Source organism: Neopsephotus bourkii, unplaced genomic scaffold (genome assembly GCF_033783945.1).
Source record: "Neopsephotus bourkii isolate Nb327-2 ecotype Australia unplaced genomic scaffold, CSIRO-AGI_Nbou_v1 NB_1373, whole genome shotgun sequence".
Classification (NCBI taxonomy): domain Eukaryota; kingdom Metazoa; phylum Chordata; class Aves; order Psittaciformes; family Psittacidae; genus Neopsephotus; species Neopsephotus bourkii.
The window spans coordinates 5,689,715-5,704,285 of record NW_026901852.1 but is presented as its reverse complement, the minus strand read 5'-3'; the positions used below and the strand labels follow the sequence as shown (position 1 = coordinate 5,704,285).

Genomic DNA, 14,571 nt, shown 5'->3' with positions numbered 1-14,571 from the left:
AGACCTTTCTTGACACAGAATGTGACTTTCTGATATATAGAACAAAGACTATCCCTGTGAATTTTTCCTCACATTGTGCATCTGATTTATATGCTCATTACAGAAGTGAACCTTGGAAGACCAATGTCTCAGTCATTTTTTAGTAATGCAGCTTTTATCTGTCGTTCTGTCTGCTTTTACCACCTGTAGCAGGATCCACCTTCACAAAAAGTGCAAGAAAAAGGTTGTGTTTTTCTTCTTTGTGACATCTATACACATATACGCTCGTGTGCACCACTGTACCAAGTGTGTTGTTTATTGGAATGGTGAGTGTTTGTAAATAGAACTGAATGGGACAAGATGCTCTGACTCTCATGTTCTTTGTACATAGCCAAATATGCCCCACAGACAAACACTCTTTTAAGATCCTATAGACCTAAATGTAGTAATGGGACAAAGGGTAATAGAATTCTCTGGAAAATGAATGTAAATATTGTACTCTTGAAATGGAAATGCATAATAACAGTTTGTAAATCAAAAGTGCTGTAGAATTCGTTAAGAAACATTCTTCCTAATTTTGGGAAACAGCAGTTGACGTAGCTGTTCACAGCACTTGATAGTTTTAATATTGATACCTTTTTAAAAACAAAATGTTTCATATTTTTAAATCAGGTCAGCAGTGCTATGCTGCAATGTTGAGAGACCACTGAGCAAGTGTAACCTTGCTTGTTTTCACCTTACACTTTGCTTATTCACTTTTTCATCTGTGAAATCTTGTTGGTACTTCCTGGTTCACTGAAGATACACCTCAGGATATGGCTTTATTCTGGCGTTCATGTTGTGACCCATGTAATCTATAGTATTTCTGATTCTGCAGAGATATTCACTGAACCAGGAAGATATAAGAATATGTGAAGAGCGGAGGGAAAAGCTTTTATAGAAGTTGGATTGATTTAAGAAATGAATGTTGATGCTGACTTCCAACTTCAACATCGTTACAGAAATACTTATCACTGGTGTATCTCTTTAACTGTATTTTAACTTTTACCTGTTTTCTGCTTGTGATATTTATTAATTGTATCAGTGAGCCATTTCATTAACTTAAAAAACCTCTCATTAGTGTCACGCTGTCGTTCGAAGACTTAGCTTTGTACCTAGTGTCCTTACTTGCCCAAACGTATTGCAGTATTCCCAAAGAATTACCACATCAGAATCTTTTTCAGCCCTGTGTACTAATCTGTTATGTTTGTTTTGTCAACTTACATATATAAAATATAAATACCTAAGTGTGAGAAACCTATATTTGTTAATTAGAAAGTTGCCTTTGCAGGAAAATGATTTTATTTTGAACTGTATTTATGATCTGTTTGCACTTTAGTTGAGTACTTGGGCATTTATTAGATCCTGGTTTTCATTGGAAATAGGATGACTGCTCTTTGGCCTCTGCAATGACATTACTATTTTTAAAGAGATGGGAAATCAGTGAAATGGGGGAGAAGAATGTGAATATTCCTTTCTGATTAAATTATAGCCCAGTCATCTGAAGAGATGGTTGGAGAGATTCGAGTCTCAGTGGAATCCTAGTGAAGGATTTGAGTTCTAAGTGGCATGTGTCGTTATCTGGAAAAGCAAGTTAAAAACTAGCTTACATTAAGAAATGGATCATACTGCATGTTGAGGAAGCAGCTTGATAGCTTTGGGAGACTTTTAGAGAAAGAAACTACATTAGTCATCTAAATGCAAAGTATTTTGTGTTTTCTTTTTATTTCTATTTACTTGTTTCTGAGAGCATTGAAAGTGGGCTTTTACATTTGGTAAAATTATAAATGCACTTTACATTGTTTGCAGTAACTAAGACTGTATATATACATACACACAAAAAAAGTTGTCTCATGGTCTTTGAACATCAGCATCCTTGAACATTGGGTTTTGAGCTACATTTTTATTTCCTGGTACACTTCTTGTCAGTATCCAGAGTGTAAAAAGTAGATAGCAATGCAGAATTAAGTGTGAAGTAAATGTTTTTGTGACTGTTGTCAGCAAGGAAATACCATGGCATGTGGCAAAGTAATACAGAGAGGTTCTGAGCCCTTACAGAAGTCCTAGAATGAATTACATTACTACATTATAAATCTTAATTGTTCTCAAATGAAAATTTTAAGTAGTGAACATCTAAAACACTGGTGAAAAGGAGTCCTCCATGCACTAAAAATGCATCCAACAGTGTAAAAGCATACAACTGAATGTAGTGCTTGCCCAGAATCAACATGTCTGTCACTTTGTTGGTAGAAAAAATAAGATTTTGATTTTCAATAATTGGTTTTGTGCTGGTTGGTTTAAAAAGGAAAAGGTGTTTATCAAGGCATGGAAGATTGGCTTGGTCTGACTGGATGCAGCTGCTGCTCACTGGTTAAAAATGGGCAGGAGGCACTCTACAAAAAACTAAGCTTTGGACTCTGAACACTGTTCATCCCATTATCAGCCAGTGATGGCAGAGGCAGCTGTTTCTGTCAACTTCAAAGTGCTTTGCCTGAGGTTTTAGGAAAGATGTGATGTTGGAATCCCTTTCCTGCCTACAAAAACTTCATTAGAATAAGGGGGGAGGTGTTCAGGTTAACCTACTTTTTTGATGGTAAAACTGTAGTGTTTTATTATAACTTACCTGGTCTGCTTAGAAATTAGAAGTAAAACAAAAATTAAGCACTCCTGTGTAGTGTTGAGTAAATTGAGGTCCTAGGAAACAACAGCACTCTTTCCTGAATGCATGGGAAAAGGTCTGAGATTACCTCCCAGAAGTGTAGATTCCTAATATTTCTCCCTATTTTGTGTTATCTTTATTCTAATTCATTTGCAGATTCACTCCTAACTATGTGAATGTATTTTATTAATCTTATTTTAATCTGAGCATGACACCTGATGTTGGAGTAGGTAGAACAAATACTTACGTTTCATTGAACAAACTGAGGTTTAAGATCGCAAGCATCTTATCTATCAGTCTCTTCTAAAGATATAAAATATACCCTACTGTAGTGTCATTAAAACATATGCAATAAATGCAGCTGTTTGGTGAGGACTTAGGTTCAGTCAGTAGAATGGGGGTCCTCGCTTGCAAATGTATTTTGCATTTCTTGTATATAAAAATGACTACGTAGAAACATTTTAGCTCACTTGAAATCAGTTCAGAAATACTAATTTTAGACCGCACCTAATAAACGTTTAGACTGTGCCACACATGGATTGTTTCCAGTTTGAGTCCCAAACTTACCAAAACACAATTTTGACCCTTGAAGAAATCTGCCTTCTTTTCTGAGATGGTGTTTTTCAAGCCTGAGGGTACAGTGGTGGTGAACGTATCGCCACAACTTTATCTGGTGTCAAAATGAATTAGTTTTTATCCAATTAAATTACATTAATCTTGAAAGCTGTGTATCTAGTATGTATTTTTGTGGACAAGAATGTTAATCTTTCTTTTTAACCATTTGTTTTTCTTACACTTTTCCTAACAGCATTCTTTACCTAATGGAAATGGTCAATCATATTGTGGAAGTAGTGGTAAATTACCATGACAAAAGAAAATGGTGCAGGCAAAACAGATTTGGCTTAGGGAATCACAATATATTTATGTGTGAAAGTCTGAAAACAAAGCAGAACAAAAAATGGCAATGAAAAAAAAATCCTGGGATGTTACTCACATTTAAAGAAAATAGTGCTTGCTGTCATTCACTTATCGATACTCAGTGATATACGTGGAGGTCTTGCTGTCATATTTTGATGCTTAATAGATACTAATTTAATAGATTACTAGATTACTTGGAAATTAGTAGATACTAATTTCTGTTTTAATGAAGCAAACTCAGTACATTGTCCTAGAAGCTCACTCTTCAGATTCTGGAAAGTTGTTCCCAGACTATGGTTTTCATGGAACTTTTACACTGGGTTCAAACGTGCTCTCTGCCCTGACTGAACAAGGCAAGCGTTTTGCTGCGTTACCTTGGGAGAATGGCTGCATCTGGAATGCTTTGATGCCATGGGGAGTGCACACAAGGTAACTGCCTTTGTTTTCATTAAAGATCCTATTTAAAGAATCAGCACTCCTTGATCAGACCTGGTGGGTTTCCTGGAAGACAGGAGAAAGAATTTCCTGGAATAATTGCATATTCTCCCTGGAGTGAAGCGGATTTCTCAGTCTCATTTGCCACATTCCTTTGCCTGCTTTCCCCTAGTGTGTTTTGCTATAGTTTTAAAAAACATTAGGTATGGAAAAAGGTTGGGAGAACATGTAACTGCTTGTATCAAAGCTGGCTGGTGACACTGCTGTGCAGTAAGCGTACAAGTTGCTTGTGCTTTATTTGACAGTTGTTTTTCCTGTGGTTGCACACTGTCATTTAGAGGGAAAAGGCCAAACTTTGCTCGCTGGTGTGATGTAAGTAGCCCATTAGTACCAATAAAGTGAATAAGTGTTTTCTTCTCTGGTGCAATTGATGTTTCAGTTTCAACAAATTCTGTTGCTTACTTCTCTGATCAGTTGTTAGTATGGTTTTGTTACAGGTTTGTACCACACACAATTACACAGGATTAAATTTGACCCTGAGATAAATTACCTTTCTGAATGCATATTGTTCTCATGCATTTCTCCTCTGGAGACCTTTTTCCTCCAGAAGGGATCATGCAGTATAAATTTCACACTCCAGTGAAGCTGACTGAATTGGTAGGGCTGAGTGGTACCAGAATCAAGTGTCTGTTAAGACTACTACATATCATAAGCTGGATGCTAAGATCAGCGCCTCCACAGTCCACTGTGCTCTCATCTGTATTCTGCCTTTCTATTCCACCTTCTCCCAACATCCATCATGTAAGCTGTGAATTGTCTGAGTTGAAATGTGAATGGTTTGGGTTAGAAGGGACCTTAAATCTCACCCAGTTCCAACCTCCTGCCGTGGGCAGGGACACTTTCCACTAGACCAGGTTTCTCAAAGTCCCATCCAACCTAGCCTTGGAACACATCCACTAGGTCGAACAGTTTGTGTCCTTTTCCTTACCTCACTTTTATCCCAAACCAGTTGCTGCTTGCATTTACTGTACTAACTTAACTCGACCAGAAACCCTGCTCACTTGTCTCATTTCCTGCCATTCCCCAGGCCTGAAGCTGCTTGTCCTTCCCAAAGTATGACAATGCTCTTCCTGCACATCCTTTCCTATCTTTTCTACCAAATTCTGAAGTTATTTTCTTCTCAGTTCTGACTTTACAGTTAATCGTGCTAAACTGGATACTGTGCTTCAACTGATTGCACACTTTCCTCCCAGCCTTAAGTCACTTACTTTGCAAGTCTTCCATGCAAAACCAGGTCCTTCCAGTACCTGGGATGTGCCTGCAGTCACTTTCCACTTTATGCATTGCTATTTGCTGCAGGGAACTGCGCTTACATGCCAAATACAGAAATACCTCCTCTTGAAAGAGTACGCTAATCAAAGCTTGCAACTGATTCTTTGTTGATAGCCAAGAAAAGGTAATAACTGATTTTCCAGACTCTGCATCTTTAAGGAAAAGGAACTGCAATGTACAACTTGGTTGGACTCCAGGCACAAGAGGAAATGGGTTATAGCAGTTGTGACTGTGTGGAGCAGATGTTTTGGTTGGACTGGCTATCAACCATCTGACTCATAATAAATTGTCAGTTCCAGTAAATTCCCAGTTTTCAATTACAGTAGGTAGGATACAAGAAAACAATGCCGTTTGGATGTTGTATTTCAAGTGGTTTTGATGACAATTTTCATAAACTACTCATATGAACTCTGTAAAAAGATGAACTATCTTGCAAAGGGAGCAGCTGTAAACATTGAAGCATGCATTCAAATGTTATTTTGATTGATAGGAATAAAGACTAACAAATGGTTGTTTTAGACAGTGTTGATAGAATTAGAAGCAAGACTTGAAGATTTGAGTCTTCAGATACCTGAAGTCTTTTCCTAAAGGTTTCTGAGGGGGAAAAAAATTAGATCTGAAATCACTTCAAACTGCTGTTTTCATCTGTTCTGTGCTGCTGTAGTTTCCCTTGGCCTCTTGTTCTTGAGCTTCAAACAGGCACATTTAATGAAGCTTTCATCTGCATTGACTAAGGAGACTAAGGGTAAATTAGACTAAAATACCTGAGCTTTCTCTCTGTTTGTTTTTTTTTTGTGAACACAAACTTTTTGCTAGAAGGTCTCTGCAATGGAAAAAAAAGAGCCTATGGGTTGAAAATCTTTAGGCTTGCTACTATTTTGTTCCTTTCTCACCACGTTGCTTTGCTATGTATATTTTTCATTTACACAGCACCTTGGAGGTTCAGTCAAGGATCAGTCCACACTGTGCAAAGTAACCTGTAAATATAGGAACCCCCTTGCAGTTCTTGAGAAGGAAAACTGTTGATTTTTAGTGTAAAATGGTGCATCCAGGGTTGGTTTTATTTTTTTTTTCTGTTTAATTTGAATGCACATTTCCTAAAATGAGGAAAAGATTATTTTTTTAAAAAGCACATGGTAGAGAAATGCCAGAAAGGCACCATGAAAATCTGTGTTGGATCTTTTACATTGCAGTGTGCCTGAGAGGTGAGACTGTTGTGGAAGAACTAATAGGTGTGCATTATTGCATGCTCAACTACTGTTTTCAAGCATTTTTGCAAACATCCAGTTTTTCAGCCTCAAAATTCCTGTGGCCCAGATTGTGTTCTCTGTTCAGTGGAAGTACATTTTAATAATACCTTCTGTAGAGCCTTGTGTGGAAGAAGTTCTGTGACTATAAAACAGTACTTTCATGTGGCAGCTCTTGGATGCTAACGTTTATAGAAAATTACCATTCTTAATGTTCACAAAATCAGTTTTTCGTATTAAGAAGCAGTTTGTATTTAACTCCTCTAACATTGTGCTGTGAGTTAAATACAAATTATGAGAAGGAGCATGGCTACTTAAATATTGTGAAATGTGTCTTTAGTTCAGCAGTCTCTTTTTTTCCTAAAAGGAAATAATATTGCCAAAGAAATTGGATGTCACTCCTTCTTTTGAAGCCAGCTGAAAAATAAAAGCAGAGGTGATTTTTGCTTTTCTGCTCTATTTAAATCTGGCCTCTTCTTTGAGAAAAACTCACATGCAGAAGTGGGAAAGGGGAATGCACTGCCTGGGTGGAGTTTGATAAGCATTAAAACAACCTTTGCCTTTGGACACTTTGGTGTAATGGGGGAAGGATCTCAACGTGTTCTGAGGAAATGTCGTTGCCTGGTGATGTAAGGATTTATCCCTGCACCTAGTCACTAACAGGTTTTGTAGGGATGACCAGGAGGCAGATCACCGAAGGAGTTAAGTTATGGCTGGCACAGACAATGCAAAAAAGGTCTATTAGTTGAAAAGCTTTCCACAGTTTATCTGTAAGACATGTGGCTTTGGTTTAGTTTTATAAATGACAGTTGTAACAAACATACTAGGGTTGAATGCATTTCTACCAAGCAGATTCTCGCATAAATGAAAGTAACAATGTCTGAAAGGAATAAATAGTATGGTGTCAGATAGAAGGGCCTTTGTCATAAATCCGTGTAAATCTGCAGCCACCTGAGCAATAGGGTTGAGCAGCTTCATGGTGTTACTGCATGGCATCTTTTAAAACCTACAGGAATGAAGGGGTTTAGGTTCTGTCATAAGTTACAGTTTTCATTTCTTGGAGTGGAAAATATGCATCCATTTGAATAGTGGTAATTATAGAAGAATGCCAGTTTCCTCACTCAAATTCACATTGAGCATGAACATGAACACAATGCGGTGCTGTGCTGGCAACGGTAGTTGCAGTAGTGTTTGTTGGGTGTTTGTCAAAAAATCCCATCTCAGTTTATTGTTCTTACTACACACATCAGTTTCAGCTTAACATGCAAGGATACTGTGATGGTTTATGTTGTTGTGTGGTGGGTTTTTTTCCCCTGGCATGTCTTCATACTAAAAAAGCCACTAGTGGGTGTAAAAAATACAGTGTAATAATACCATATGGGTTAATAGCTGCTGTGGTGGTGTTCACCTAACATTTTCTGTGGTTGATTTTTATTTTCTTTTCCTTGTTTTGATTTTCTTTGATCAGTAAGCACCTGGGTGATACTCTAGAAACTGGTTTTGTGCATGGTGTCAGTCTGTGTATGCATGTCAACTTAAGCACCAGTACTACATGTGAGGTTAAGTATGTTTGGCTTTGTCCATGCAGGTTGTAAAATGCACATGGGTTCTATTCTGTGAAAACAAACTGTGTAAAAAGAATTACAAACAACAATAAGGTCTCAGAAGAACTGTATACGTACACGAGTCAATGTATTATATCATAGAATCATAGAATGGTTTGGGTTGGAAGGCACCTTAAAGTTTATCTAGTTCTAACCCTCTGCCATGGGTAAGGATGCCTTCCACTAGACCAGGTTGCTCAAAACCCCATTCAACATGGCCTTGAACACTTTCAGGGATGCAGCTTCACTGGGCAGTGCCTCACCACCCTCATAGTCAAGAACTTTTTCCTGATGTCCAATCTAAAACTACCCTCTTACATTTTAAAACTATTCCCTCTTGTCCTATCCCTACAAGCCCTTATGAAAAGTCCCTCTCCAGATTTCTTGTAGGCCGCCTTTAGGCACTGGAAGCTGCTCTAAGGTCTCCACACAGCCTTCTCTTCTGCAGGCTGAAGCACCCCAACTCTCTCAGCCTGTCTTCATAGGAGAGATGCTCCAGCTCTCTGATTAGTGGCCAGTAAATTCCCAGTTTTCAATGGCAATAGGAAATACTGTACAGTAGGAAATGCCTGGATCAGAGGTCTTTCCTGTATTGAGAATTCCAGAGCTGGATGCCATACTCCAAGTGGGGTCTCACAAGAGCAGAGCAGAGGGGAAGAATCACCTCCCTCAACTTGCTGGTCACGCTCTTTTTGATGCAGTCCAGCATACGGTTGGCTTTCTGGGCTGCAAGTGCACACTGCCAGCTCATGTTGAGCTTCTCATCAGCAAAGCAATGCTATGTACTTGTCATCTCTTGAAGGATGCCCATTGAAATAAAATCTTTTTGATCATTAGCGTTACTGCTTAATCTGTCTCAATAGTTCTTTTCATTTGATTGACAATTAGCAAATTAATAGGAAATAACAGTTAATGCCATGTTCAGCTTCAGGAGTTAAAGCTGTTCCTGATTTAATTTTTTGCCTTGATGTCAGAAATATGTGAAATACAGGGGAAAAGGTTGTAGGGGATTGCATTCTTGGGTATATTTATTGTTGTTTGTCTTGTTGAAAAACATTTTGTAATTTGTGCTGCTTTTTCTACTTTAGATCTAGGATCACTTGGAAGTGTAACACTGAAGGGAGTATTGTGGGTTGCAGGATCTTGTCCATAGCTGTTACAGGCAACCATGTCATATAATCCCATTCATAAACTGATCATACCCCACCCAGGACAGCAGCTAGTTTTTGTCCTCACCACTTTGTATGTGTTGTCCTGTAACTGCAGGTTAAAACATTGTTCTGTTTTCCAGCCATAGTGTGCTCGTGACCATTTTATAGACATTTCTTCATCTGTCAGCAGTGAGCTGCACAGCAAGGCAGAATTTAAGAAAACACTGTCAGCTCCATCTCATTTTTCATCTAAGACAATTAAGCTTTTTTAAGACCCATTCTTCCCTGCAGCTTATCACTAAGTTCCTTGGCATGTTGTGTTCTGCACGTAATAGCTGGTATGCGGCTAGTCTCTCTGGACGTTAACAGTTTCAGCCCTGCCAAAGCTCCAAATGGTACAAGATTGTCTTCCTGAAACCGCTCAGCAGTCACTTTTGTTTTCTCCCCAGATAGGGCAAGGTCTCCTAACAATGTTTAAGTGGTTTGCATGTTCCTTCCTCCCAGCTGCTTGTGGGACAGAGCATACCAGGGCACACTGCACCGTGTTGATCCTGCTTTGAGCACATATCTGCCGGGTTATCTATTTCCTCTCCTATTTTTCCAAAACGGATAAAAACAAATGCATCTTGGCGAGTTGCTATGTACATATGCACAAACACATTAAAGGACTTCTTTGTGAGCAGCAAGTGGCACAGTGTTGCTTGCTGTCATGAAGGTGACTGCACTGCTAACTCATTACTTTCTAACTAGAGGTCTAGAGCTTAAATTGTGTGTAGCATAAATATACTTGTTCGTACTCTATGTGATTTATGAATTGGAGAGATGTCAGGTCCTAACCAGAAACAATTTGTTCTAGCTGATCCCTAAACTGTAACTGATTGTTCTGACACAAAGAAAGCCTCAACTTTGAATGCATTAAGATTGACTGTTAGGGTATTTAGCATGAATGTTCAGGTTTTTTTCTTACAGCAGTTTTTATAGAGTATGCAGGCTTTGTTAAAAGTAATGCATGCATTTAGTTTGCAGGAAAGTTGGGGACAGTGACTTCTAGATACAAATTTCTGATTGCAAAAATGTTTTTCATCCACATCAGGAGTTGAGTACAGGAGAAATCTTGGACTGTGTAATACTTTCAATAACAAATATAAAATCTGTGGTCATAACTCAGTGATCTTATAACATTTAAGAGAAAACTGTGGCATTTCCATCAGATGTTAGTGTTAAACCAAGAATCCTTAAAAATGGTATCTGCATCTTTACTGAAATAGGAAGTTCAGCTGGGTAAAGAAGAGGAGCTACACTACTGCACACTTGCTAACACACTGATTTTATTTTGATATGTCAAAGGGAATTAAGCATGGCAAAATACCTTTTAAGTATTAATGTAGTAAGAAATAATACACTCGTAATCTGTTTTTCAATGGCTCCACTTTAGATTCCTCAGTTAAGCATCTCCTACATAAATTGGTGTTTGACTTACTAGTTGTTATCTGTAAGCTTATAAGCACTCAGTTTGTTATTTGCTATTTTATATTTATTATTTCTTATATACAGGATGTGAATGAAGACCCTGGAGAAGATGTTGCACTTCTCTCAGTTAGTTTTGAGGATGCAGAAGCCACTCAGGTTTTTCCTAAGCTGTACCTCTCCCCGCGTATTGAACAGTGAGTGAGACTTTCTTCTCGAGTGCTTGTTCCACTTCATCTCTGAACTTATCATTTTTCCTGATATATGTGAGAAATATTGGCTAGGTGATAACACACTGTTGCTTTAAATTGCTTAGAGTCATAGTGATGACCTCAAGTGTGTCTGGTGTAGAAATGACACATCTTTCAGCTAGTTCTGCATCTGTGGCTGGACCACATCTGAATGATGAAAAGGCATCACTGGCTACATGTAATATTCTTGTAGCATCGTAATCTGTGAAAACTATGCTGTGTTGTAGCAGATACTTTGAGTGCCTGCTGTGGTACAGCACACTGATAGCTTTTTTTGTGGAGGAATCTTTTATTTCTTTGGGAAGATGTTATCTGTATGAATATAATACATTTGGATGAAGTATTGTGGAAGCTAAAGGTCTTTATTAACTGTGTTTTAGGATTTTGCAGATTTAGTAAGTTATGTTTTTCAGGAGAATATCGGAATATTTAATTTAAAGATTGTTGCACATCACTTGATCTGTTTACCAGTTGGCAAACAGATTTGTTGAGAAATGGATTTCTGCTCCTAAAATGGAAGAGTGAGGATAGAAAATCAGTCTGCTTTCATTGGATTTCTCTTCTTCCATTTCTGGAATTAAGAATACTTTAATACTTCTTCTTCCCTTCAGTCTTGGGATGTCCACTTTAAAAATGTCACTACGTTAGACTGTTCGGGTATACAACAGTCACACTGGTCTAGCATTGTTTCAGTGATGCTTTGTTTTTATGGTTACTACTGCAGTGACTTTCCTCTGAACCAGTGGTGACACGTCTGGGTAGAGAAGAAACGATGGGAAATACTGACTACCACAGTTTTATAATAACTCAGTGATAAAGCTTGTGTGAGTGATGGAATGTGGTATCTTGATATTTTGCTCAATGGGGCATTGGCCTTGATAACATGTTGGATGCAATTTAAAGAAAAACCAAAAACCAGGATTTGATTTAGATAAAGATGCAAGACTTCGCAGGTGTTTTGTTTAAGCAAATGTAGGTTACACACCCACATGCAATCACACACATGATACATTTAGCAGCTGTTACCTCTTCATATTTTGTATCAGTTCACTACTTTCTGTCAATATTAGTTGAGTGAATTGTAGTCAAACATGCCCAGGGAAGTTGTGAATGCTCCATCCCTGGCGGTGTTCAAGGCCAGACTGGACAGAGCCTTGTGTGACATGGTTTAGTGTGAGGTGTCCCTGCCCATGGCAGCGGGTTTGGAACTGGATGATCTTAAGGTCCTTTCCAACCCTAACTATTCTGTGATTCTATGTAATTATCCTTCTGTGTTCCAAAGAATTCTGCTTGGCTGCAGTTAAGGAAATGGGCTGTCACTAGTTTCTATTGTATTTTCAGATGTACTCAGGTATTGATTCTTCAGGTATTTCAGGCTACCTGGTTACATCTCTCTAAATGACCCATTCGCTAATGAATACATTGCTTATTTTCCTGCTTTCAGAAGTATTTTAGAAAGGTGTTAACCTCTTGATACCAGGCAGGACAGCAATACAAAGGAACATTTTGGCTTCCTCATTTTGTGTCAGTGCCCTAAAGAATATCTTATTTTAGAGGTGTGATGTAGAGAGATATAGAAGAAAAATATCTGAGTGGTGTTGGTACACATCTAATGTATTTATGACTTTGTCATTTATAGCTTATGGAGTCGTGTTAGAATCATGCCAGTAAACCCTGGAGTTAGTTCCATACCAGATCTTGTCACATTATCTGTGTATCAGAGTTAATTCACTCATCTAACTCAATTTGTCCTCATGTATTTGTAAGGTATTCATCACAGTATTCAGATACTGGTAACCTAAAATACCAGAGTTGCTTGTGAGCTGTTGCACCTTCCTTTATTCTACTGGCTACTTCTTATGTGCCCTGACAAAAGACATGGGTATGTTTCAGTGTTTGTTCAGTTGCACTTCATAACAAAGATCTAGCTGTCTCCTGTTCTTTTCCAAAACCAATCTCTGCTCTGTTTAGCAGGGGCTGACAGTTTAGATATTTAACTTTCCAGTGTTTGGGAACTGAAGCAACAATGTGTACTTCTTTATACTTTTTGCCAAAAGTACGAAAAGCCTCAAGGAGCCCTGAGGATTAGTTTAATGACTTGAGGCCGTGGCATGTTACATTTGAATTGTGTTCTGCTTATAAAAGGTCTTTCCTGCTGCTAACAGTAATTGCATCTACAAAAGCCATGTAAGCAAATTACTAGTGTATTTTTTTCTGTAGCAGATTCTGAGGTGGAGTAAGTAGTAGTTGACAGTTCCCAACATAACATTCCCAAGTACTCAACAAAACAGGAAAAATACCAAATTCCCACAATTATTTTGCTAATACTAAACTCAGTTCACCTTAGGAAGAACAAGCAAACAGGAATAGCATTTTCCTGACGTATGAAAAAACATATTCGGATAGAAATGTTTCAGCTTTGTAGAGAAATAAGAGCAAGGGGCCTGTTTGTGTAACGTGAGTTATCTCCTGCTTTCCCAAGAGGTTTCATTGCTTTTGTGTTTCACCATATAAACATGCATTCCCACATTGCTTTTTCTAAAAATGCAGTACCCATAGATCTTGTCAGCGAATTTGAGCCCTAGCAATATGAATACAGTGGGTTTGCTTTCAAGGGTTGTTCTAAAGCATGTTTGCTCTATTTTTAGATGGATGATAAGCATAATACTAGTAAAACTTTGACTGGTCTTTGTCATAGATTCTGGAAGTGAGATTTGCAGAGTGAGGAAAATGTTCACTTTTTAATGGTTTGGGGCTAAGATAATAGTACATCGGTTGGCTTGAAGAAGCTCACGTATTAGAGCAGGAGGTAAAAATGCAGTAGAGAAGTATTGTGGCTCATTCAAGGCAATATTGGTGTGGTGTCTAGCTGCAAGAGTGTTAAGCCCAGTTCTTATAGTCAAAAAACAACCCCATGCTTAGGGATGGGAAGCATTTGTGTTAGCTTATAAAAATCCCAGCAGTAATTGTTTATAAATATACCTCATGTAATTCTTTAATTAAAATCTGCTAATTTAAAAATACTCCTTTAAATGCTACCTATTCAACACACATTAGCCACCATTTCTAGTTAATGTTTCCTTAAGTTGAAATCAAACATTTAAAAAAGCTTTCATTTTATAATCTTAAGAATTATTCTTTATTGCACTGCATCAATAAGCAGATAGATGCCAACAGCAGCCACTTCTAATGATTTCAAATGTGAGATTAAGTTAAAATGAAATGTGGGCTATTTATGTTATGTGTTTTGTTTAACAAGTACCATTTTAACTGTAGCGTTGTAAAAACAAGTTTCTGCACACTTCTGGAGGAAGTGGCAAGATGGGAAAACCCCACAGACTGACCACCCAACTAGAGAAGATGGTGCTTGTCAGCATCCATAAGCATGTGTCTCCAGCTCGTCCTGTTTCTCCTCCCACCGTGGGGCTGAAGGCTGTTCTTGAGCCCCTGCTCATGGCTGCTGTGCTCTGGGGAGCGGGTCAGAGAGCT

The 14,571-nt window shown here is 38.2% G+C and overlaps 1 protein-coding gene across 1 annotated transcript in view; it reads left to right on the top strand.

Annotated features, from left to right (window-relative positions):
• BABAM2 (BRISC and BRCA1 A complex member 2) overlaps positions 1 to 14,571 on the top strand; it is a 162,330-nt gene that overhangs the window by 73,023 nt on the left and 74,736 nt on the right. The window contains exon 7 of the mRNA XM_061367225.1: positions 10,919 to 11,028. Coding sequence (XP_061223209.1) covers positions 10,919 to 11,028 — 110 coding nt within the window. The remainder of the gene's footprint in view (positions 1 to 10,918; positions 11,029 to 14,571) is intronic.